The sequence below is a fragment of the Electrona antarctica genome (genome assembly GCF_951216825.1).
Source record: "Electrona antarctica genome assembly, chromosome: 19".
Taxonomy (NCBI): Eukaryota; Metazoa; Chordata; class Actinopteri; order Myctophiformes; family Myctophidae; genus Electrona; species Electrona antarctica.
Genome location: NC_136800.1, coordinates 23,972,189 through 23,998,702, shown reverse-complemented (window position 1 = coordinate 23,998,702; position 26,514 = coordinate 23,972,189). Strand labels below are relative to the sequence as shown.

General features: G+C 41.8%; 2 protein-coding genes across 2 annotated transcripts; both read right to left on the bottom strand.

Moving 5' to 3' along the window:
• Nucleotides 1-3,287: 3,287 nt before the first annotated feature.
• LOC306912332 (uncharacterized protein) lies at nt 3,288-8,593 on the bottom strand. Its single transcript, XM_079488475.1, has 2 exons — nt 8,229-8,593; nt 3,288-4,821 (listed from the first exon to the last, which is right to left on the bottom strand). The coding sequence occupies exons 1-2, from the start codon at nt 8,521-8,523 to the stop codon at nt 3,695-3,697; spliced, it is 1,422 nt and encodes a 473-aa protein (XP_079344601.1). The 5' UTR covers nt 8,524-8,593; the 3' UTR covers nt 3,288-3,694.
• Nucleotides 8,594-16,229: 7,636 nt separating this feature from the next.
• On the bottom strand, nt 16,230-23,869 carry LOC306943049 (stanniocalcin-like; the record flags this gene model as incomplete). Its single annotated transcript, XM_079529255.1, has 6 exons — nt 16,230-16,399; nt 17,265-17,419; nt 18,245-18,348; nt 19,602-19,706; nt 21,039-21,181; nt 23,737-23,869. 6 exons carry the CDS (start codon nt 23,867-23,869, stop codon nt 16,230-16,232), a joined length of 810 nt encoding a protein of 269 aa, XP_079385381.1.
• Between the last annotated feature and the right edge of the window lie 2,645 nt (nt 23,870-26,514).

Here is a 26,514-nt window from a genome sequence, read left to right as displayed (position 1 = left end):
GGGGAGAGAAGAGGTAGCATCATCACAACAACTGAAAGTGATTTACTTATTGGATGACATTTCCTACTTATTGATTTGTTTTGTCACGATCATCAATGCTATTAGCCTATATTGTCTCTGCATTGCCACAGCAGTGATGTGGAAAGGCCATTAGTATTACTGAAGTAAAGGGAAGAATTGGCCAGTTTTTACATTTATCTGCCTAACAGACAGACAGACAACAAAATACGTAAAAACCTTTTAGAAACTATTCAGCAGTGTGAACATTAAAAGTTCAAGAAATGTTAAAAATTGCCACTAATATTGTGTTGTTCCTTATTACTGTGGGAGAGTACAATCATCCAATCCACTAATCAATGCAAAGCAAGGGTGAATACGAACCAAGCAGGGAGGGAGCTCCAGGGGGTCCCCAGAATTTTTTTGAACTCTTGAAAATATGGGAAATGTTTGGAATAGATTTGAAAAGATTCTAATAAATTAATAATAACTATTTTCCCCCCATCTATGAATCATTACTCTAGTAATGCATAAACTAAAATGTGGATTGTGTGTTATAAGTGGAAATGTTATAGGCTACTTTGCTTCAATTGATCAGTGACCTGGAATATGTTAATTCCAGTGACCTGAAATATGTTATATATTATTCATATAGGCCTATACACTCACTTATTATATTTGTAAAATAAATAATAATACAAAAAACCCATTATCGATAGAATACGGTAATTATCAAGACAATCATCGGCAAGAAAATGATCAATAGTAGCAGCCTTATGAAGCAGTGTCTTTAAAAGTAGTCATGCAGTATATCTTTTGGTTATTGCCATGGGCCAGAAGTGGTCTAAGTCCCTGGGCAAAACAAAAAACAAAGGGAGTCACTGGCACTTAAATAAGCTATCAAGAGGGTTTATTTCACTCATGTATACAGGCACAAGCTGTGAAATGTGTGAGAAGTGAGAAGTGTTTCTCAAGGTGGGACCCCCCAAGGTTCTTGAAGGTTGATGAGGTCCCCAACAAAATAAGCTATTAATAGAATCACTATCAGTTTAAAACAACTTTAAAATGTAGGCTATTTTTTTTACATTTTGGGAACCTCTTGAGCCCTATATACGTACATCTCGTTAAAGATGGAGTGCCACAATCTTTGTATTTTTCCATGTGTCTATGAGGTGACAGTAATTCATTAGACACCCTGGAGCCGTTTTTATGTGCAATGGTGTATTAGCTTTGTATTTAGGGTTTCTTCCTGGAGGCTGAACCTGTGACAGTCAAACGGGCCAATGAAATAAACAGTAATATAGTGACATCAAACTATCAGCCCCTCCCCTCCCCCTTTATCAGCTGTGGGTCTTCAGTTCAGGTGTCCACATAAAAGCATGATTTTAACAAATACTGTACACTTTTTGGAAAAAGTTATTCCTCCTTATATTATAATACCTGATGATCATGTTTGGGGGGGGGGGGGGGGGGGGGGGGGATTGTGGCACTCCATCTTTAAATGAATATCTGTACAAGGTCACATTGTGTTGCTATTTGTACTTTTTTCTGTTTTTCAGAAGGTTTCAACTTCCAAGTCCTAAAAACACGTTATACAAAATACTACTCTATTAGCTTTATCTGCTAATAGAGAAAGCAGATAAAGTAAAAGAGACTTCTGGTCTGTTGCAGGATTCTGTTTCCCTCAACTGGATAATCACTACCTGAAATGACACATAGCTAGATCATTAAGCATGAACACACTGCTTCACAAGAACAAGGTTGGTGCAACTTAGAGATTTGCTGAAACATATACGTATTTATATACACAGAACAACAATTAAAAAGATCAATTCATGGAAGAATATGTCCTGGTTTTAATTAGAGCTGGGCTTTGTGATTAATTAATCTCGATTAATTGCATTTTAATCGCATATCAATATTCAACCCGAGAACAGTGATAAACTTTTTTTTCAAATGTTTTTTGGTATCCCAGTGAATGAATAGTGACTACAGGATACCACTCATTTTCAACATTTTACTGTCATTAATATACCTTAGAGCTGTTGTGTGGAAATAATAAAAAAGTCACCCCATTCTGTGTTGCCTAGAACTGGAGGTCTGAAAAAAATCTGTAACAGTAACAAGTACATCTCAGTGACATCACAACGCTGTACTTCATAGTGTTACTGTTTTTTGTCAGACCTCCAGTTCTAGGCAACACAAAATGGGGTGACTTTTTATTATTTCCAGTTTTCCACACAACTCCATAGAAAAATGTTGAAATGAGGGGTATTCCCCTTTAAGCAATACAACTTTTTTTCTCCAACAGATAAACAAGTGCAGCAAGTGCCTATATAAAGTGTCTATGAATACTCAAATGTGCTTTACATGGTGGGGCATGAGAAAAAAAATAAAAACAACTTTATTAGGGGGTAAACACTTAGACAAAGGAACAAAATAAAAAAACGGTGGAATGAACTAGCTGGGGAGTGCATTTCACATGGGGTTGGGGCAGACCATTGTCTGACCACGGACTTTCACACTTGCTGCTTCAGTATGTTTCGCATCGAGGACAGCTTGACAGCTTCGTGCTGTGGTGAAATCTCCGCGAGCCTCTGCAAGGCGTGCAAGCCTCTACTCTGCGAGACATGCTAAGCTGAAGCAGCTAGCATGGAAGCTAGCTCTGATCCATAGCTCTGGCTATGGACCAGAGCTAGCATGAAAGCTAACATTGGTCATATGGCTTATGGATCATTTCCCTCCGACATTGCACACAACCATGCTGTACCACGCGTCCATCCGATAGCTTTTACATCTAAATGTCCCATCCACGGAGCAAACGTTTGGGTGTTGTAAGTTGTTGTCTGACGGAGCTGTAGTAGAGTGGACTGGACTGCTGCTGCTGCTGCTCTTTTTTTAACGCGTTAATTTTTCTGTAGTTAATTAATCTCAATTAACGCGTTAAAGTCCCGGCCCTAGTTTTAATACATTATGAGAAAACATGACAAAGGAAAATACATATTCTCAATTCTCTTCTAGGGGAAGGGGGATTGTTGTGAGCTTGTAAATCTGCAGTTGTTTTATTATTATTGCATGACAGTGCTGTGGAACAAAGTATGACATAACACTACTTAAAGTTAAACTAACTGTATTTATATTATTCAGTAATGTTGATATTCAGATTATGTTAAATGTTCTTTAGCATGTAAGACTTATCATTGACATCCTTAATGGCATTGAATGATCATACGTGTCTGTATGATAAATGTGTCAACTCAGATGACATCTTTAGATGCTAAATAAAGCGTCAATGCTAGCGAGCTAAAATTAAGCCATCCTTGCTCTAGAAAGCGCCAATGTTCCCATCTAGACCACCGGATAATCAGCAAAGACCTCCGAACATCGCACGTTTTATCCAAACCATGGAGAGCTCCGTAGATAGAGTTATTCAGCTTTTTAGTCAGCCTGTATAAAGGGAGGTGAACGACAGCGCAGTTGCGCAATCCGGTCTAGGATCGCTAAAGAAGGAAAGGCCAAGCCGGGAAAAAAAAGAAGAAATCAGTGATCCGGTTTGATATCAATAATAAAGCTTATCAGTCGGAATGTTACGCCAGAAGCAGTTGCAGGTTGGATTCCAACTGGCGGAACATTCCGTCAGAAGCAGTACATTTGTTAAGATGTACATGTTAACCAAAACATTTGCCACAAAATCCAACTAAAGGGGTTTTCCCTCTGTATGAGTCAGTATGTGTTTTTTCAGACTATTATTCCGACTAAAACTTTGTTCACAAACTGTACAAGAAAAGGGCCTTTCCCCTGTATGAGTCCTCATGTGTGTTTTAAGTTCACCTCTTTGACCACAGCCTTTGCCACACAATGTACACGTGAAGGGCTTTTCCCCAGTGTGAGTCCGCATGTGTATTTTTAGAGGACCCATGGTAACGCAGCCTTTGCCACAAACAGAGCAAATAAAGGGTTTTTCCCCTGTATGAATCCTCATGTGTGCTTTTAGATGACCCATTTGACGATAGTCTTTACCACAAACTGCGCATTTAAATGGCTTTAGCCCTGTATGAATCATTACGTGCTGATTGAGATTCTCCTTTCGATTAAACATTTTGCAACAAAATGTACAATTAAAGCCCTTCTGCCATGTGTGACTGCTCAATTCCAGGTCGCGGGGCAGATTGTTGTTGAAAGACAATCTTTGTCCATCCACATTTTGTGTCTTGTGTGATTTTGGTGTAATTAAAAACTGATCTTCCCTGGTCTCCCACTCATCACTGTCTTCAGTGTCAGATTCAGAACAGTGTGAAGAGTGGAGCTGCTCATCACTAGTTGGATGTGATGTTCCACAGTCCTGCACATCAGCTTGTGTTTCCATGTGTTGAGTTGAGGTGCTGGCTACAGGCTCTGTGTCTGTGTTTTCATAATCATCATCTTCTTCTTCACTTTTCCCTACTAGTATTGTCAATATTGACCTATCTTCATCTTCTGGTCCATCAAGCAGTTCCTCTTTAATGTGTGGAGACTCCTCCTTGACTAGACTGGGGCTCCTCTCCTGTTGTTCAGGGGGAACTTCCTCTTTACACAGAGGGAGGGGCTCTGGTTCCTCCTTGACTTGACTGCTCCTCTCCTGTTGTTCAGGGGGAACTTCCTGTTTACACAGAGGGAGGGGCTCTGGTTCCTCCTTGACTTGACCTGGGCTCCTCTCCTGTTGTTCAGGGGGAACTTCCTGTTTACACAGAGGGAGTGGCTCTGGTTCCTCCTTGACTAGACTGGGGCTCCTCTCCTGTTGTTCAGGGGGAACTTCCTCTTTACACAGAGGGAGGTGCAGGAAGTCTAAGAAAAAGATCAAACAAGAGAGAACCTTTACTTTTTTCATGGAGTGTTAAGTCTGTTTCATAGCTTTGGTACTACTGTAAATAAATTATCCATTTGCAAACCATACACATGTCCTCATTTATGAAACACATTGTTATTGGCAGCAACCATTCTAATTTACCAACACATGTTCCATTGTATTGGAAATTGAATTATTTAATAATGATCGAATATTTCTTGATATGATCTCATCTCTTAAGGTGGTCTCACACTACAGGAGTTTTTAAATCCTGAACAATTTTGAATTGTTGCATTGCATCACATGTTATAAGATTATCTGCTATATAATCTTAAACATGACACTACAAGATAATGGAGCATCACACTTGATTTTATTTATTGTGTCTGGCTGAGCAATATAGCACCTTGCGTCAGTTGCGTGATCTCATCTCATAGAATAGGACGTTAAAAAAGGGAGCCAGTCAAACTTGTGTGGTAATTGTCCTTGCACAAGACAGTGAATGTGTGTCTATGAATGAAATTTGAAAATGAAAAAAAAAAATCTACACCGGAGCGCACTCGCCTATTAGTTTGCATTGCTCAGTGTGCTATTTTCCGAACACGCCCGCATGTGGTCAGCTATGCATCATTAGCTGACAGACATTAGCGACAGGCTAATGTTATAGTTTGACAGCTTCTCTGTTCACTGTCTAAGTCTGTGAATCTCTGTGCTCAGTGTGCACTAGTCTGTTGCATTGCTCAGTGTGCTATTTTCCGAACACGCCCGCATGTGGTCACTCAGCTATCCATCATTAGCTGACAGACATTAGCGACAGGCTAATGTTATAGTTTGACAGCTTCTCTGTTCACTGTCTAAGTCTGTGAATCTCTGTGCTCAGTGTGCACTAGTCTGTTCTCAATAAAACACAACAGTATTATGAAACGCTATTCATTTTGTGCCGTGACAACCATTCAAATCATTATTACATTTCGTGTTGGAATGTCTTTGGCGTTTGGATGGGGGCCCTCTTATTATAGGCTATAATTAGCTAAAATTAATAATGTACAAGTTAAAAACAGTTAAAACACAGTTTAAAAGCAAAAGCAGACAATAATGTACAGCTTGCAGCAGAAAGCACAGATCATCCATTTTGAGGTGGGTTTGAAATGAGGTGATTGAGTCCATGTTTCTTATATCAGGGTGGAGGGACTTCCAGAGGTGAGGGGCAGAGCGGCTGAAAGCTCTTGACCCCATGGTGGACAGACGGGCAGGGAGGACTTTCAGTTTGATTGGAGGAGGCAGAACTAAGAGACCGGGTGGGAATGTCAACGTGAACAAGGTCAGACAGATAATGGGGGGCGAGGTTATGAATGGCCTTGAAAGTATGGAGAAGGATCTTATAGTCAATGCGGTATTTGATCAGTCAGTGGAGTTGGTGTAAAACAGTGGTGATCATGTGACTGATGACAGGGGTTCAGGTGATGATACGTGCTGGCGCTGCAGCGTTCTGGACCAGTTGGAGTTTATGGAGAAGTTTGTGGGTGGTCGAAAATGGCTTTTTTAACATCTTGGGTTGCTGACCCCTGCCAGCCTGGCAGTGGCAGCCTGGCAGTCACTGCCACAACGCAACAGTTACAATTAGAAAAAAAGCATGTCAACTCAATTTCATTGTAACTATAAGATATTCAATATAAATTCATATTTTTAATGCCATGGTTTAGCCATTACGAGCACAAATATCCAATGCTAACTGCTAGCCTACTAAGCCTAGTAGTAGAGTCTGGAACGTAAAGGACTTGACTCCAGTGACACTGTTGACTGGGTACAGGGGGATCCCCAGCTTCCGGGAGTTCTGAATTACCAAAATTAATTAAATTAACCGATATTTTTAAAATAGTTTTGGAGCCAGAAGGGAGAAGAGTTTGGGACGTGTGGAGCGTTGTCCCTGTGTTTTTAGCGAGGGTACTTCCAGCTTCCCTGCGTCGGCTGATCTGAGCACTCGGGAGGGTTTGTAAGGTGCAATCCGACTTGCAAGATATGGCGGTGCCTAGCCCCGCTCGGGACCCCCCGGTTTAGCTCTTGTCTTTCGCTACCCCGGAGGGTCCCGTCCCACCGGTGTCGTGCTACATGCTAATTCTCAAACGCACACTGACTTACCGTCGCTTTTGCCTTTGCTGCGCTGTGTGTATGATAGTGACGTGTTCCAAAATAAGCATATAGGAGCTATAGGAGACAACGGAGACAACTGAACCCTCCGCGAACGGCGCAGAAGCCGTTAAGTATTTTTAATCTTTGTGTGACCGTTTTGGCAGCTCTGAAATTCTCTCTTCCTTCCTTCCTTGACTTCCTTATTGACATCCCATTGTACCGCCTCCAGCTCCGGAACTGGCAAGATCAGAGGCAGGAACGTAGTGACTGACGCGCAGATAGGATGTCAATAAGGAAGTCAAGGAAGGAAGGAAGAGAGAATTTCAGAGCTGCCAAAACGGTCACACAAAGGCTTCTGCGCCGTTCGCGGAGGGTTCAGTTGTCTCCGTCGTCTCCTATAGCTCCTATATGCTTATTTTGGAACACGTCACTATCATACACACAGCGCAGCAAAGGCAAAAGCGACGGTAAGTCAGTGTGCGTTTGAGAATTAGCATGTAGCACGACACCGGTGGGACGGGACCCTCCGGGGTAGCGAAAGACAAGAGCTAAACCGGGGGGTCCCGAGCGGGGCTAGGCGGTGCCATACCTTTGGTTGCTTTGAATGCAAGCATCAGAGTTTTGTACTCTGTGCGGGCAGCGACCGGGAGCCAATGGAGGGAGCGGAGAAGGGGAGTGACATGTGAGAATTTTGGCTCGACCAAGCAAGCTGCAGCATTTTGGATAATTTGGATTGGCGTTTGAGTCGGTTCTGTAGGTCAAGGCTTTTTTCCCCCAGACTCAGATTTTGTTGTTGGGGCACGACATAGCACAGCCAAGCTTTATAAACCAACATAATAAATATTGTATGAATCATGTTGTCATATTGCTCAATACAGATATGGATTTAACGCTGTCGGCAAGTACAAGCAACGTAGTCGGCACCGTTTTTGTAGGCTACATTGTAATTGGACAGCAATTATAATAACGGCCGGTTCAGTCAGTTCACATAAAAATTATCCGGTTTAATCGGACCGGGTAAACCAAAAACCATCACATGCTCCGTAGAGTAGAGGTAGAAAGTGGGTTGAGCCGAATTAGATTTTCGAACTGACTTCAGTTCAACATTCGACCAGGGGAGGCATGCTGCCTCTCCGGCTGTAACTTCAGACAAAAACATGTTGGCTAACTTCATAAGCTATGTAGATGTCTTCTCGGAGCTAAGAGCGTAGAGTGAGGTTCCAAATAGGGCTAATGTAGGCTATAAGCATGGTAATGAAATGAAGCATGAACCAACCTGCCCTGTGTAGTTTGATGTGTGGCTGTAGGATCACGTCCAGCAGTTTGTTTTGTCTCTCCAGCAGAGTTTCTAGAGTCTCCATCTCTCTCTGGAAGAGGTTGAACATGAAGTCTTCAACTGCACTGAGTCGCTCCAACACAAACACTCTGACATTAAGCTTCACCCAACAAACATCAACACCACTCTGTTTTTCCAAAACACTCAATATCTCCTCTCCCACCGACGTCAGGTGTTCATTTATCGACAGGCGTACAGACTCCATTTCACACATTTGACCTCCTTTATGAGACATTTTACCTCCGTTAAGAGAACATTTTCACAAAGTCCTTTGTTATAACGCTAACAACACAAGACCTCTAAGAAGCTACATACGTCGCCTCTAAGCACAAGCAAGGACAGTCTAAGAAGGACGAGACGCGAAGACCGTACGGGCGACGCCATGTTGCTTTGGAAGGAAAAAAACATGCGCAGTTGAGACCAAGGAAGCTGAACGCGGAAGTGTTGGCTGCATATAGCCCATTCATAGAGTATATATATTAAGAGCCCATTGCGCATGTTTTTTTCCTTCCAAAGCAACATGGCGTCGCCCGTACGGTCTTCGCGTCTCGTCCTTCTTAGGCCCAATCCCAATCCACTCCCTTGCTGACTCAATGAGCCCTCACTGACTTAGCTGCGTGTTCATGTGAAGTCTGCGAGGGCTTGAGGGATGTCCCATTTGAAATCGGTAAGTCAGTGAGGGCTCAGCCCCGCCCCTTTATGTGCCCTTTGCCAAAGTCAGCATCGATGCTGACTTTAGCTGACTTTGGCAAAGAAATTACCCACAGTTCAGAGCGTTACCAGGCGAATGAGGGGGATCCTCCGAACGTCAATCATTTAAGTATGCAAATTAGTTATGTATCGCGGTAAGAATGTCAACAAACACAATAGTGCTTTCTCACTGTTCTCAAAGGGAGACGGAATGGAAGGATAGGCTATATATTTAATAACTAATAATAATAATAAGGGAAATATGATGACAAATGACTAATGAGCAAAGTAAAAGAATATGGAAATGCAATGTATAATGAATATTATTATATATGAATATTACAACCCCTATCACACAGGAAAGTGTATTGATGAAACTAATAATAAAACGATCAGCTTAAATACTAAAATAGACATGATCGACATGTCATGTAGGCACTGACTGTGAATAAGGACAGTTTTTATAAAGTGATGCAAAGTAATGGCGGACTCATCTTCAAAGTGCTGTCCCATTCCTTTCACAACAATTTGGAGCCCTTGCAACCTCTCACCCTCAAGCACTTACAGCTGACGTCACTAAAGTCAATGAGGGTTCAGGGCTCAGGGATTGAGGGAGGCAATTGGGATTGGGCCTTAGACTGTCCTTGAGCACAAGACCCCCAAGACGCACTTACTTCCGGGTCAACGTGTTTCAAGCATGCGCAGTAAATAGTTCTGGACTTGTGCTGTTGCGTGTTGCCTTTCGCCACCAGGTGGGCTAGGTGGAGGCATGAGTGGAGGATGTGTTATGACATGTGTGTAATATCTGTTACTGAATACCTTAGAGTATATATTATATAATCTATGTATCTAATCTATATATCTATATGAGTGTATAATCTATCTATATGGTAACAGGTCATCTCGCCCCTTTTCCATCTCTCCCCACTACTCTACCTAGCTGTAAATAACAAACATAATTCATGTTTGTGAAATTGTGATTATTTAAAAGGTATTATCATATTAATGTATCATTGTTACGTTCACTCTGTATATCCACGGGCATAATAGCATGATGATGCCATTACAAAACATGGGCTACATGGAAGAAATGTGATTAATAAAACGAAATGAACTGCTAGAAGGTCATAAATTAACTTAATTAAGCATTCACGTCTCTGTGACATGTTGTTATTTCTAAATTTTACAGAGTATAGAGATCGACTACTATGCAATCAAATAAATCTGTATACAAGATAATTTCAGAAAGGGAGGGAAATATTAAATTAACTACATTAAAAATGTAGGGGCGAGTAGTCTCGTATTCATATATAGGCCTATTAGGCTACTCTAAGCTGAATACAGATAGAAGATGCAGCCTCGTTCCCAGCCTTAAAGGGATAGTTCAGATTTTGTTTTAACTTAAGTTGTATGAAATACTTGCCATTAATAGTGGTTGCATGCAAGTGCAACTGTATTGAGTCCCATTGATTGATTGATTGGTTGATTGAAATATTTATTAACAGTTTGCAGAATTACAGTACATTTCAAGCACAAACTCAATACAAAGACTGTTAACTGTGAGTGGACGACCCAATTAAGCATTACACTTGTTTACAAGAGGGTCCACCATGTTCAATTCATCAAAACATTTAGAGACGTACAGATAGACACTACTATATAGTCAAAGAACAGAACAGGAATTCATCATAAAGGAGGTAAAAAGGGAAAAGAGACATATACAGTGAGGGGAAAAAAGGGGGGGGCGGTGGGGGGGATTCAGATTTTACGGGGGCCAGTTTCGAATTGCAGCCGTCCGTAGGTGCCCTTTGAGAGCGGTTTTGAAGGAGTCAAGGGATTCACATGTCTTAATGACTGTTGGTAGGGCGTTCCACATTTTGGTGGCATAGGAGCGAAAATAATTTAGTCCCTTGTTTGTGCCGAATCTGGGTTGTACATGGTTTGTTGCACTCCCTCTGGTGTTGTGGGTGTGGACTTCGTTAACATTAAGGAAGTATTTAGACAGGTACATGGGTATCTTGGTGGTGTATCGAATCTTGTGGACCAGACCCATTGCAAGATGCTGCACTCTGTCGTCGACCCTAAGCCATTCCAGCCTGTCAAAGTGGGCAGGGGTGAGGTGGGTTCGGGGGGTGAGGCCAAGTAGGAGCCTGACCAGTTTGTTTTGGGAGGTCTGGAGCCTTGTTTTAATGGCCTTTGAAGTGCTGTGGTACCAAGAGGTGCATGCATAGTCAAAGAAACCTTGTACGAGGGCTCCTGTTAAGGTCTTCAAGGTGTTTTTGTTGACCAGTGAGATCCTGTAAAGGAATCTTGTTCTTTGATTGACTTTTTTGATTACGTTGGTGGCCATTTTATCACCGGAAAGATTAGCCTCCAGGATGGAACCTAGGTAGGTAATTTCATCTTTTCGTGTGATAATATTGTCACCCACTCTAACCAAGAAGCCATCTGCCTTGCTGAGATTACTATTTGATCCGAAGAGAATGGATTCAGTTTTTCCCAGGTGTAAGGATAGTTTGTTATCAGCGAGCCAGGTGCAGATTCTACAAAGTTCAGAGCTGAGGGTCTTTTCAACCTGCAGTTTGTTCCTGTCCGAGACCAGCAGTGCTGAGTCATCTGCGAACAGGAACAAGTTGCAGTCACAAGCTGATGTCATGTCGTTTACATATATTAGGAACAGTAAAGGCCCTAGTATGCTTCCTCCACAGCTCACTGGGAGGGGGGGGGGGGGGGGACAGTGTTCCGTTCACCTCCACCATCTGTTCTCTTCCCTCCAAGTAGGATTGCATCCAGCTCACTGATGTGCTATCAAAACCAATAGCTTTTAGCTTGTTAACCAGTATGGAGTGGTTCACGGTGTCAAAAGCCTTTTGGAGGTCCAGCATGACCATGCCGCAGTATTTGCCAGCATCCACCTCGTGTTTGATGTGGTCGCTCAAATAGAGGCATGTGTCAGTGGAGTGGGATGTTCTGAAACCAGATTGGAACTCGTACATTAATTTATTAGTGGCAAGATACTTTTCAACCGGTTCATAGACTATTTTTTCCATCACTTTCGAGATGGAGCTTAGAATAGAAATAGGGCGGTAGTTGCCGGGTTCTAATTTACTCCCTTTCTTGTGCAGGGGGGTTAATTTGGCCAGTTTAAAATCTTGGGGGACCTGTCCCTGTTTGATGGAGAGGTTTACTATGTGGGTGATGATTGGAGCTATGGAAATGGCTGAGTCTCGGATGGAATATTGTCATGGCCCGTGGCCTTGTGGGGTTGGAGGGCACTCAGTTTTTTAAGTACCTCCTCAGTTGTTACCATTGCCATTTTAAAATCATCTTTACAAACACCTAGGTTTTTGTAGAAGGCTTTGATGTGCTCTACACCAAAACGCCCAGAGTGGGAGGGCAGTTTGTTAACCAGCGTTGTTGCAATGTTTGTAAAGAAGATGTTTAAGTAGTTGGCTACATCAAGCTTGTCAGTGATGAGGGTGTCATTCGATTTGATGTTTATGTTTGTAAACCTGGTTTTTAGTTTCTGACCACAGCCTAGTTGGTTGTTTAGTAACTTCCAGAGCTCCCTAGGATTGTTTTTCTTTTCCTCGACCTTATCATTGATAAAGTTACTTTTGGCTGATTTGGTCATGGCAGTTACACTGTTTCTTAGCTTGTTACGTTGGGTTTTTAGGATGCCCAGTTGGGTTTGGAGATCACTGTCGAAGCGCTTGGCTAGCTTGGACTTGCATTTAAGAAGTTCAGAGCATTTTTTGTCTCTGGCTTTCATTGCAGTCAGTATGTCCGAATTCATCCATGGCTCCGAGCGGGTTTTGACCCTGATGGTTCTCAAAGGAGCCATGTTGTTTAGTACTGATGTAAATTTGGTTTTAAAGCCAAGCCATGCTTCTTCGACTAGTGAGCTCCTGAGCTCATCGGACCAATCCAGACTCTCCAGTTCAAGGTTAAAGGCCTCGCTAGAGTAGGTTTTGAGGTCCCTAGATATGACTGTTTTGTGACAGCCAGACTTTAGTTTTTGTTTTTTGCGGGTACAGAAAATCATAAAATGATCACTAAGCCCACATACAATAACCCCTTTCTTGGAGATTCTTGATTTGTCCGAGGTCAGAATGAGATCAATGACAGTTTGAGTAGAATCACACACTCTTGTGGGTTGGGTAATTAGCTGACTGACACTATGCAGATCACAGAACTGACTGAATGACTTAAACACAGGTGCTTCCTTACGGTGCATGTCTGTATTGTAGTCGCCAATCAGGATTTTCTCTACACATTCCTCCCCAGCTAAGCACCCTTCAAGTATATCATAGAACCCATGTTGGTCGGGCGGTCTATAGACGGTGCCAACTAATACTGATCTAGCATTTTTGAAAATTAATTCAACCCACACAGTTTCAATTTCATCATGCTGCAAGTCAGTACGAGTAATGTATTCAGTATCTTGGTGAATATACATGCACACACCACCACCGTGTTTGTTTCTGTCATTTCTAATAACTGAGTAATTTTCTATTTCAATCTCTGGGTCCTTAGTAGACTCATCAAGTTTAGTTTCAGAGAAACACAGGATGTTTGCCTTACCGTTTAGAAACAATTGTCTGATTTCAGCCAGTTTGGGACTGAAGCTGTTCACATTCAAATGAAATAGGTGAAGACCGTTGGAGGCGAATTAATGTCGCGTTCTGCGTTCTGCTCTGATTTTGCTTTTGGTCAAGTAGTTCCGGTCATTTTGTGGGGGGCACTGGGGCCACGCAGTAAAAGTAAATTAATTCACAAAACTAACGTTTGTAATGTTGACCTATTTCTAAAATATTAGCGCAACTTTCGTTCAACTTTGACCCCTCTATTACATGGAACTATTTTTTGGGCGTAGTGATATGGACACAAAAAACATAGTTCCGTGTGATAGAGGGGTAAAAAATGAACGGAAGTTTTACTAATATTTTAGAAATATGTCAACAATACAAATATTTTTGTGGATTTATTTACTTTTACTGCGTGGCCCCAGTGCCCCCCACAAAATGACCGGAACTACTTAATATTTCACCAAAACTAGAGCAGAACTCCCACCACGGGACTCGGGCAATCAATTAATACAGTTGCAACCACTATTAATGGCAAGTATGTCATACAGCTTAAGTTAAAGAAATCTGAACTATCCCTTTAAGTCGTCATCTCTGCCGTGTGCGCACACACACACACACACTCTCTCTCGATCAATGTGCCCATCAATGTGTTGCTTATTTGATCAAAGTATGTGTAGCATTTCGCAGAAGCGGGGATTGAACCTGCGGGCCTCCCACTCGCCAGACCAACGCGCAACCTGTCGTACCAATAGGGCTGAGCCCGATTGGCAGGGCTGTTGCGGTTGCGGGCTGGATATCTTGGCAGGATATCACGCTCCACGTCCTGCCGACTACGCCAGATTGTAGCACACGGAAGCGGGATTGAACCCGGGGCTCCCACGGGTTCAATCATGGCGCTCTGCCCCGGGAAGAGCGCCACCTGGCGGCCACGGGACGGAGAGCATCGGCCCCTTGGCCGCCGTGGGAGTCCCCCTGACACTGAACGCTCTGACCCCCTCCGTTTTTCGGCCACAGCTTGCCCGGGAGCGACACGCGGGCCCGAAATCAGAGTCTGGAAATGTAATGGAATTTTGAAATTCCAAATGTGTAGGAACCCTGTAGATAGATAGATAGATAGATAGATAGATAGATAGATAGATAGATAGATAGATAGATAGATAGATAGATAGATAGATAGATAGATAGAAAATCACACCAGCCCAAAATAAACATATAATATAATTTATTTCAACAGTCTGCAGCAGAGTACCAGACTCACGCTCCAGACCTTGCATGATGCATGTACCACTTCTCAAACAATACAGTAAACTCGTTCAACACTGTATACAAGCTTGACCACTTAAAGACACATTTTCCGCAAATAGCACACACGTGTAGATCTGCAATATTTTTTTAGATATTAAAAAACAACATTTCATGTATATTTATATAATTATTTTTAATCAACCAATCATGTGATCATAAGCAATACTCGATACCCCACGGCCAGCATGAGGCACCAGCTTTTCAACCTCACACCAGATTAAGAATTCATATTTAATAATAATAATAATCATCAAAATAATACCAGTGTGGCTGCCTTTTGCATTAGCATCGTATCAAGAAAATAAATATAATTATAATAAAGCACAATAGGATTCAGATCACCTGCATGGTTAAAAGTCTGACCGACGTGAACCTCGATGGACAACAGGTTCATTGGCCTAATTAATCTGGTGAGATAAAAACAATGTTGTCATCAAGTAATAGTCCCCGAATAATTACACCAAAGAATCAGCATTCAAACGTGTAGCATTTAAAAACATTTAAAAAACATTGCTTGTGTGTGTGTGTGTGAGCGTAGATAACGCTACACAGTAAAAAAAAATCTTAAATCCAAATGTTAATTTGATCCATTTGTAAGAGTGTGCAAAGTGTTTAAGAGTGCACAGATGTGCGCTAATGTATCCATTTGTTACAAAAACTGTAACCCAATGTAAAATGTAACCCAATGCAAATTATATTTACATTTTGTTGCATTTGTGCATTTGTACGCTCTCTGAGTCGAATGAACAGTTTAAAGCGTGTATATGAGCGTGTTTAAAACATGTACAGAACAGATATTACCAAATGTAAAATGTGATCAAATGTAACCAATGCAAATTGCGGCACCATTTGGTCACATTTACAGTTGTGCATTGGAACGCTGTCTGGGTCAAAATTAACACTGCGTAGCGTTTAAAAGCGTGTATGCGTGACTGTATATATATTTGTGCGTGTCGTTGCGAATAATAAGGAAAGCGCACATTCGTTTCGTTGTTTTGACGTTAGCATCGAAGTTTGACGTAATTTACGCATCCTACCTGGGTCGCGTTTTTTTCAACAGACGTGTTTAATATTGTGTCAAATAAGAACTGTTCCAAACAAATTATCCCGGCAGTTTGACTCATATGGACATGAAGCCTCAAAACAGACCAGAAACAGACTATCAAACATGAGTGAATGTCTATCATAAACGATACAAAGCCACCCGCCAATATCACAGGGACAGTCCGTAATTTTTTGACCACAATTCTTATATGAGACGATTCTAAGATGACCCCCAATGTTATTCTCCATAGAGAAAATGACTTCCGCGACAGGTGGATGAACGAGCGACGTCAGGACTTCTGTAGGCCTACTCTTATTTCTCTCCCATGTACTGGTCTTGGTCGCCATCGTCACTGCTGTCCACGGACCTCTTGCGGGCGAACAGGTGTGTGGGGTCTCTTCCCCTGAAGCTGGGCTGGATGTTGAACACAGGCATGTTCCTCCAGCTGGCCGGGTTGCTGTGGGCGCCTCCGCTGCCTAGTGCTGTCACCATTACAACATTTAACACTATTAGTTCACCAACACATGACTAGGCTGTCACCATTACAACATTTAAAACTATTAGTTCACCAACACATGACTAGGTCTGTCACCATTACAACATTTAAAACTATTAGTTCACCAACACATGACTAGGCTGTCACCATTACAACATTTAAAACTATTAGTTCACCAACACATGACTATAGGGCTGTCACCATTACAACATTTAAAACTATTAGTTCACCAACACATGACTAGGGCTGTCACCATTACAACATTTAAGACTATTAGTTCACCAACACATGACTAGGGCTGTCACCATTACAACATTTAAAACTATTAGTTCACCAACACATGACTAGGTCTGTCACCATTACAACATTTAAGTTGACTTCCGGTGCCTATGACTGTCACCATTATAACAAAGTTGACCTCCGGTGCCTTTGGCTGTCACCATTACAACATTTAAGTTGAACATTAATTGTCACAGTAAAGTGGGATGCATAGTCCAGATTTTTAGGTTATAACCTAAACACCACAGTGGTTAGTAAAAACAGAGAGATGTGCTGGGGTCAGCGGTGAGTCGCTTACCACCACGGCTTCAGTGACGTCATGTTGTAGTTCGAGTTGTAAGCTATTTCTGTTTTTTGAGGGGCGCTATAGCCCCTCCTATGCCCAGCTTTTCAGGTGACGATGTATCATAATAAGAACACCCTCACTTCACACAGGTGTGATTCCTTTTATGTAGGCCTACTGTATGAACATGTCTTGTATGGAAAGGATTATGACGATTAGGACAAAATAATTGTGATTTATCTCAAATAATGGTGATTAGGCAATTATGTAATAATTGTAAGAGGCCTACCGGCGCTGCCCGCCCCATTGGCACACGGCTTGTTCTGCACCAGCATGACGAAGCTTTCCATGTCGTCCGTCAGCCTGGAGACGAGACCCGCCCGGACCGCCGAAACCGTTTGCTCGTCACAGGCTAGCAGGGACTGGAGGAGAGTACCGTAATACCTAGAATATAAGATACAAATGACATCATTACTGGAGAGTACCGTAATACCTGGACAATGAGACACATAATATATAGTACAGTAATTGCCACAGATAATAATAATAATTCCAGAAACACGAGATAGCCTGACCATAACAGGTCTGTAACTCTGAGGGTAACTATGAGAGTGTACAGATGCTGACTTATGGGTCCATTTGGTTCCATTTGTACACTCAGAGTTAAGGGGGTTCTTGCAAATTAAACATTAGAGAGCCATTAATTGGGCTCCTAATGTGCCATATACAGTAGTGTCATAGTAAATGAGTGTCATACATCTGGAGACTGACAATCAGTAATTGGGGCTTATGATAATAATAAGAATAATGGTGTATAAAAACAATCTAAAATGTGCCACGGACGAGGCCAAGTCTTGCCACGGACACATTTGTCCGTGTATGGTGACTATATTGATGACCCCTGACTAGGGCATTAAGCAACTAGTCGACTAGTTTACTAGTCGACTAGTAAATCCACTAGTCGACCTTGTTGGTACTAGTTGACAAGATCAGGTAGATTATAGTTATAGTCACCATGTACACAGTTTTTCAATGTACAAATATTTATTTAAAAAAAAGAAAAGAAAAAAAAGTATTCTTTTTTAATTAATTTTATTTTTTACATAATAGGTAGTTAAACAACTAGTTGACTAGTCGACTAGTAAACTAGGCAACTAGTCAACTAGTAAAAATGACTAGAAGTGAATGCCCTACCCCTGACCCCTGTAGGACATATTGATAACCCCTGACCCCTGTATGGACATATTGATGACCCCTGGCGTTACTCACTTGTTAGGGAAGTGTGTAGGGATCTGCAGCACCTCTCCTATGGCGTCAGGGTTGGTGCGCGCCACCGTGCAGATGTCCAGACTGTTGTAGCACTGTTCCTGGACCTACAGAGTTGGAACAGCACAGAGGTAACACAATACTTTATTATAGTCATAAATGTAAACAACACAGAGATGCAAAAGCTAAAAGGATGACCATACTTTATTAGTCATACATGTAAACAGCACAGAGGTACAGTCAGACATTAAGGCAAAAAAGGATAACAGAAAAAAATGTCCTGGGGAGTTGTTTCCATTGTGGTCCTATATATTCAATTCATCAACATAGAACATAAAAATTACACAATAATACATGTCATCAACAAATACAAGCCCTATTTGTGTATGTGCCTTACCCCTTGTCCCTAAACATCTTTGCCTTTTTTTTACTAGTTTGAAAAATAGCCAATCTACAAGCTCAGAATGTGTCCATGTGGACCGGCTATTGAAGTATTTTAAAATGTTTTTCAAAATAGTAAAAAAGGCAAAGAAGTTTAGGGATAAGGGGTAAAAAGGGAAAAGAAACAACAGTGAGGGGAAAAAGGGGTGGGCGGTGGGGGGGGGATTCAGATTTTTACGGGGGCCAGTTGCAAGATGCTGTACTCTGTCGTTGACCCTAACACCGGGGCTCCACCGGGCGCGTCAGCGTCGCGTCTCCGTCACCGTCAGGGAATGTTCCCTTTTTAATCAATGAAGGGTGGCTCCACTGCCCGCGTTGCGTTGCGTGACTGCATTAAAATTGCCCCGATTCGTTTTTTGACGCACGCGACGCGTCCGGTGGAGCCCTGGCGTAAGCCATTCCAGCCTGTCAAAGTGGGCAGGGGTGAGGTGGGTTCGGCATCATCGTTGACATCATCGTACCTGGAAGTTATGCGGGAACGCCCACTGAGTGGCAAAAAACTACTTTCTAGCCTTGACAGCCCATTCATCCAAACAGAAAAGTCCTGTCTGATTTGTATTAAACAATGTTAAACTCACCAACATTGCAGCTGTACGAAAAGCTTGAATTATCCTCTTTCTATCTGCAAAGTTTTTGTTTCATAAACATCCACCATAGAAACGTTATGAGTTTGGAAGTGCTTGTTTTCAATAACTGCCTCCTGCATTATGTGACATTTAAAAACAGGTGGTACGCAGGACCAGTTGAGTGATTTCCAACGAGCGCTTCCAAACTCCAACACTCCATGCTGCTCAATGTTTTGCTACTCAGTCTAGATGAGGGGGGCGTGTCCTGATGGGAAAATCATGCATGTGCATACTCTCTATTGTGTGTGTGTGTGTGTGTGTGTGTGCGTGTGCGCGTGCGCGTGTGCGTTTACCTCAGCAATCATGGTCTGGAATAAGTTACAGCGTCGGATGGTCTGGGTTTGGGTTTGGACTCCCTGAGCGATGCAGCGAAGGCTTTCCTTCACGAACGTCTTTCCCTGAAGGAAGAAGAAACAGCTTAGTTACTGACTGAACTATGAAACTCTCTTAAGGAGAACACAGCTTTGTTACTGTGGAGATTATGTGTTATAAGGAGAACACACAGCTTAGGAGGAATTATTTCATAAAATGTGTGTGTGTGTGTGTGTGTGTGTGTGTGTGTGTGTGTGTGTGTGTGTGTGTGTGTGTGTGTGTGTGTGTGTGTGTGTGTGTGTGTGTGTGTGTGTGTGTGTGTGTGTGTGTGTGTGTGTGTGAGACGCGGCTTGGCCTGTTGTAGCGCCACCATGAGGCTGATTCGAAAACTGTCAAGTGGCATTTCTTCCTCAGCCTAGTGGGAATATGCATGCACAGTTTCACCGCAATCGGACGCTGCGTTGAGTAGTTGTGGCGATTTGTACAAAACGGGTAGGTACAAAGCAGGCTACTCCTGAAAAGTTTAGAAGCCAATCGTAGCCAATGAGGGTGGATTATGATAAATCAAACAAACCCGTCTTGATCACATGACTATGGAGAACATGTGTACTGATTTGCGTGAAATTTGGATAAAATCTGAAGGAGTAATATTAGAAAATGTGTTTTACATATGTCGGCCTCCTGGTGGCGCTATAAAGAGCAGATGTGAAAAATTCCAGGCAAATGTTTTTCCTTGGCCTCTAGGGAGTTGGCATACAAAGTTATCCACAGATCCATGCAGTTAGAGGTAAAAACACTTTTCGGCCAGTTATAGCGCCACCATGAGGCTGAGTTGAAAATGTTCATGTGGCATTTCTTCCTCGGCCTAGTGGGAATGTGCGTGCACAATTTCACGGAAATCACATGATGTGTTCATGATTTGCAGCATTTTGTTTGAAACTGAGCACTCCTGCGAACTTTGGAAGCCAATCTTAGCCAATCAGGATGGAGTCTGAGAAATCTGTTTCGTTGAATGGCTCTAGAGAGACTGTGTACCAATTTGTGTGATGTTTGGACAAAATCTGTAGGTGTACTGTCCAAAAACTTGTTTTGCACAAAGCGGCCTCCTGGTGGCGCTATAACAGGCCGTTCTGGAAAATGTGGGGCAGAGGTTCATCGTTGGCATCCAGGGAGTGTGTGTGCAAAGTTTGGCATCGACCGGGTTAACGGTGCCGGAGATTAGCTGGTAACAGACGGACGGAAGGACACACACACGGACACACGGACACACACACACACACACACACGGACGGAGTGCAAAACATACTCTCTCCCCATGCCTTCGGCCTGGTGGAGACAATAATGAGAGAGAGAGAGAGAGAGAGAGAGAGAGAGAGAGAGAGAGAGAGAGAGAGAGAGAGAGACAGACATACACAGACCTGGGTATTGAAGGTAGCAGCTGTATGCAGGAACAGCTGACAGATTTCGTGCATTCCGTCCGTGTCGCAGGTAGAGTTCTCCAGACAGGCAAACACTCCACAGCCCACTGCCACCGCCCCGTTAACACACCTGGCCACGTCATCTGCACGCACGCACGCACGCACGCACGCACGCACGCACGCGCGCGCACACACACACACACACACACACACACACATTCATAGGTTCAAAAGACTGGAATGACTTACAGAAGAAAATTTTTTTTGAAGATCGACATGGGAACGGACACTTTCGTCTCTAGATCGGCTTTTAAAGACTCCATTATGAACATTCTTTTAAAGACTCCATAATGGACATTCTTTTAAAGACTCCATTATGAACATTCTTTTAAAGACTCCATAATGGGCATTCTTTTAAAGACTCCATGATGAACATAATTTAAAAGAAAAAGTATTTTAAATCTTAAAATGTGTCAATCTGATCGCTCAGACAATGATGTCAGATTTGTACTTAATTTGTACTAAATAAATAGCTCATCTACAAGCTCACAACACACTGTTCATGCTGAACTTGTAGAGGCTAAATTTCAAATAATCGCTGTATTCGTTTCAAGATGTAAAACTGGTCGCTTCTTTTGGGCTTATTTCTTTTGTAGACCTGTCCCTTACATGCTTGCTTTCTCTGACAATACCTGGCAACAGTGGTTGACCTGCCATGTTGTTGTGATACTACCAAATAAACTTTGCCAATCCTAAAAACACAATCAAAGTAAGTGTTGTTCTGTTGAGACTGATAACATAGAAACTCCCACATCAGCTGGAGCTATTCCCGTTGATGTTGTTACCTTCACAGAAAAGTGCAAACACAGCAGAATGCAATGTGTGTATGACAATTGTGTGTGTGTGTGTGTGTGTGTGTGTGTGTGTGTGTGTGTGTGTGTGTGTGTGTGTGTGTGTGTGTGTGTGTGTGTGTGTGTGTGTGTGTGTGTGTGTGTGTGTGTGTGTGTGTGTGTGTGTGTGTGTGCGTGCGTGCGTGCGTGCGTGCGTGCGTGCGTGCGTGCGTGCGTGCGTGCGTGCACAATCTGTGTTGGCAGTTTCTGCGAGAGAAACAAGTGGTCAGGTCCACGAAAACGAGCCCAAAATAGTAATAGCAGTAGCATTATACATTTCAGAATGGATAAATACATAAATACATCTTGAAAAAGACATTGAAATATTTGCAATATTTTGTAAACACTTAAACACCGCTTACCCCTTATCTGTAAACGTATTTGCCATTTTTTACTATTTTTAAAAATATTTTTAAATAGTTCAACCATCCGATCTACATCAACACGTTGTGAGCTTGTAGATCGGCTATTTGGACTAGTTTAAAAGATTTTTCAAAATAGTAAAAAATGGCAAATACGTTTAGTGATAGGGGTGAAGGGGTGACACAAAATATTTTCAGATGGGGGTCTGCAGCTTTGAGAAACATTGGTTTAAGTAGTAGCTAATTAATGGGAACAGCATGCACAATTAACTAACTTAATTAATCTCTCTCTCTCTGTCTCTTTCTAAAAGTAGGTATAGTTTGTATACAGGTACACAATATACAGTATAGCCCTATACAATAGAAGTGTGACGTGTGTGTGGGTGCGTGCATCTTCGGTCTTGCTTCCTAATGTTGTTTAAGTCTCATTCAAATTATATCAGTGCAGTAATCCAGCCATGGTAAAAACACAATACATAGTTGTTGTTTATTCAAACAATGCAACCCTATCCTTGCTAATGGACAGTGGCGTAAAGTAACTAAGTACATTTACTCAAGTACTGCACTTCAGTACAATTTAGAGGTATTTTTTACTTGACTGGAGTATTAACAATTTTCAGAACTTTTACATCTGCACCACTACATCTCAGAGGAAACTTTTGTACTTTTACTGAATTAAATTGTTTGAAAACGTCGTTACTAGTTACTTTGTAGATTTGTATTATTACCGGTATTACAAATTATCTTTTATTTGAAAACTTGAAAACCAATACCTATGTACTTTTACTCAAGTAATGTTTTAATTCCGGACTTTCACTTGTAACAATACTTCTTTGCACCCCTGCTAACACTCCAGTGTTGATTTTGACAGAAACTTTGATTTAGTTTTAGTCTTTGTTTTTCAGTTCTCCCTAACATTTTTGTAGTAATAGTTTAAGTCATCCTAACATAGTTTTTATTTCGTTTTTCGTCAGTGAAAAAAGGTAGTCAACGTGAAAATAAATTGTCACAGTTTTAGTCGACGAAATCAACACCAACCACCACTCTCCTCTCTTCCACAAATCACATTCAACACAGATCCGGCTCAAACAATCGCTCCTTTGACACAAAAATGTGGAACACCCTACCAACAGGCGTAAAGGAATGTAAATCCCTATACTCCTTCTGTGCTTATTCTACAAACTGCATGTTAATAAACAATTTACAACTTTTGCATTTATCAGACGCTCTTAAATCCAGAGCGATTTATAGTAAGCAAGAACAACACAAGGTAATACATCAAATGCATAAAAAGTCATCTAGGTCATACTCTACAGTATAGAATATCTGTACAATTAAACTATAGAATGTCTACATAGCATTCTCCTATAATCAATCAATCAATCAATCAATCAATCAATCAATCAATCAATCAATCAATCAATCAATCAATCCACCCATACTCACTGGGGCTGTTTGCAGAGAAGCGTGCCCTGCGTGGAGCTCCCTCCTCCGGGCTCAGCTCCAAGCCTGCAGCACTGCTGCCCACTAGCAGCAGGAGGAACCAGACCAGACATGACGGCTGTTGTTTAGCAAACATCTTTGGCTCTGCAGATCACTGAATGAAATGACGACTGAACTGTTTCTGTCTTGTTGAAGTTCTTGATGCGTTGCTGCTGACTGACTGACTGACTGAATGACTGGTGCTGCTGTTTATATTGAGATGTGAGCAGCATGCATTAGATGATTAGACCACACCCTCTGCGGAGACGGCCAATCAGCAGCCTGCATTAGACCAGAAAGTCTGCAGAGACATCTAATCATGGCAGGGGCTGTTGAGACACAATTATACTTTGTGTCACACGTGGCATTGTATCAATTAATTTCGATTTGATCGTTTGAAGACCAGTGGCAAATCCAGAATGGCAGTCTATGATGGGCCTGGTCAGGAGTGGGTGGGTACATGCACGCGCACGCATGTTAAAAAAATAAATGAATCCACAAAACTATAGCATAATTTGTATTGTTGACCTATTTCTACCATATAGTGCAACTTCTTGACTTCTTGACAACTTCTGTCAAATGGAAATATGGTTTTGTGCTGCTGCTAGTGTAGTGATTGATACTGGACACTAAAATATAGTTCCATGAGGGTTCTAAGTTGAGTTGCTCTAATGGTCCTTGAGGGGGTTCCAGGTAACCAAATGGACCCTATCTTTAACTCTTGAGAGTGTAAAATGAAACCAAATGGACCCTTAGGCCTATAGATCTTTAACTATTGAGAGTGTAACATTATTATTTAGTTCTCATTTTAGTTATTGTTAATCATCTGCATTACGAATTCTATGCAATTAGAGAATGTAGAAAAATTGTTATCTTACAAAATATTCTTTTGGGTCTGTAATCAAAAATGGTGGGTGGCTCAAATGACAAATAATGGACCTTGATATGAAAAAGTTTGAAAACCACTGTTATATTTGCAAGGGTGTAACATAACTTTACATTTTACTTTTACTTTAGGAGTATTTCCAATCTCTAGTACTTTTACTTCTACTCCACATCTCAGAGGCAAATATTGTAGCTTTTACTCCACTACAATTATATGAAAACTTTAGTCACTATAGTTACTTTGAAGATTTTGATTATTATTATTATTACAAAACACAATAAACACTTCAACCATATTTTTAGTCAATTTGAAAATAGCCGAATCAATCTACAAGCTTCAGGCAGGTTCAGGGTCTTATATCTTTATAGACAATTGTAGGTGACTTAAAAAAAAGGTATTTTTTTCTAAAAATAGAACGCCGGTCCTAAACATGGGAAACGATCTCTTCCTGTTACGTTGCCATGATGTGCTGATTGTGATTCAAGGCACGTTTAGCTTTTTTTGCTTTTCCAGACAGTGAAGCTCACGGTCAGTCATGCAGAAAAACAATGATCAATGACACGGAAGGAATGTCTTCCACCATGCAGCCCTGTAATAGGCTCATCCTAGTGCTTCTCAAAGTGGGGCCCGGGGACCCCCGGTGGGCCTTGAGGAGGTTCCAGGACGTCCCCAGGTTAAAATGTTAATATAGCAACAATATAGTAGCCTACGTTTGAACACGTTGGAACCAAATGGACGTATATATGGGAGCTACCTACTGGGAGCAGTGATGTCATTTACCCATCCTATAACAACTAGAAGCAGTGAGCAGTGAGCAGCCATGCTACGGCGCTCGGGGATTCATGCAGGGTTATGAGTCTTGCTCAGGGACACACATCCACATTGCTCCTGGCCTGGAATCGAACCTGTGACAACCAGGCTTTGGTTGTGGACCACTCAGCTTCTGAAATGTGTAATCCAGCTGAAAATGAGTTTTCTAGAGACTTTCTAGAGGGAAACACCCTGTAACAGAGAAACACTATATATGGTTCCCCTAAAATAACATGACTTATGTTCTACCCCATGAAGCCGAATACCTAATTATAATAATGTTCCTCAGTCTCCTACTGACTGATGACCCGGTCATCAAATTATTGTCTCGGGAATGGTACAAAAACAACAATTCAAGGTTTCATGGGGTTTGTAATTGACAAAGACCTTGGTGAACTACTCATTTAACTTTAAAAATCACACTCATGTGAAGTGAGGGGCGCCTCACACACATGACGTCACATGTCATCAATGTTTAATTGCTGTAAAAAAAATCATTACAATTTCATAGGCTGCCACATGACGTCACGTGATCTAAACAAACATTTGGGGGCCTATTTTTGTTAGTGCTACACCCCCTTATCCCTACACTTCTTTTCTCTTTTCACTATTTTGAAAAACACGTTTGAGTAGTTCAAATAGCTGATCCACAACCTCACAATGTGTCGATGTAGATCGGCTAGTTGAACAATTTGAACGTTTTTCAAAATAGTTAAAAAAGGCATCACTTACTAATACCATTTGGACTACTTTGGTCAATTACATGGAACTGAGGCATTCATTCATTTTAATAAATTAGCAAAAATAATTACCGTATTTAACAATTCAAGTCCACCTACAGCCGTGGCGGGGGGCGGATGAGGTTAACTCTATTTTTTTTTATTGTGGCTTCGCCTTTATTTTATATATTTTATGGACAGTAGGCTGACAGGAAATGGGGAGAGAGATGGGGGGAAGACATGCAGTAAAGGCCGTGGGGATCGGGAGTCGAACCCGCGGCACACTGCCAGACTGGATTGCCAGCCAATTAAGGTGCCTGCATGGAC

Coding starts and splice junctions, on each gene's coding strand:
- LOC306912332 (XM_079488475.1), bottom strand. CDS start 8,523: ATGTCTCATAAAGGAGGTCAAATGTGTGAAATGGAGTCTGTACGCCTG. Junction 4,822..8,228: donor CATCAAACTACACAGGGCAG/GTTGGTTCATGC, acceptor TCTTTTTCTTAG/ACTTCCTGCACCTCCCTCTG.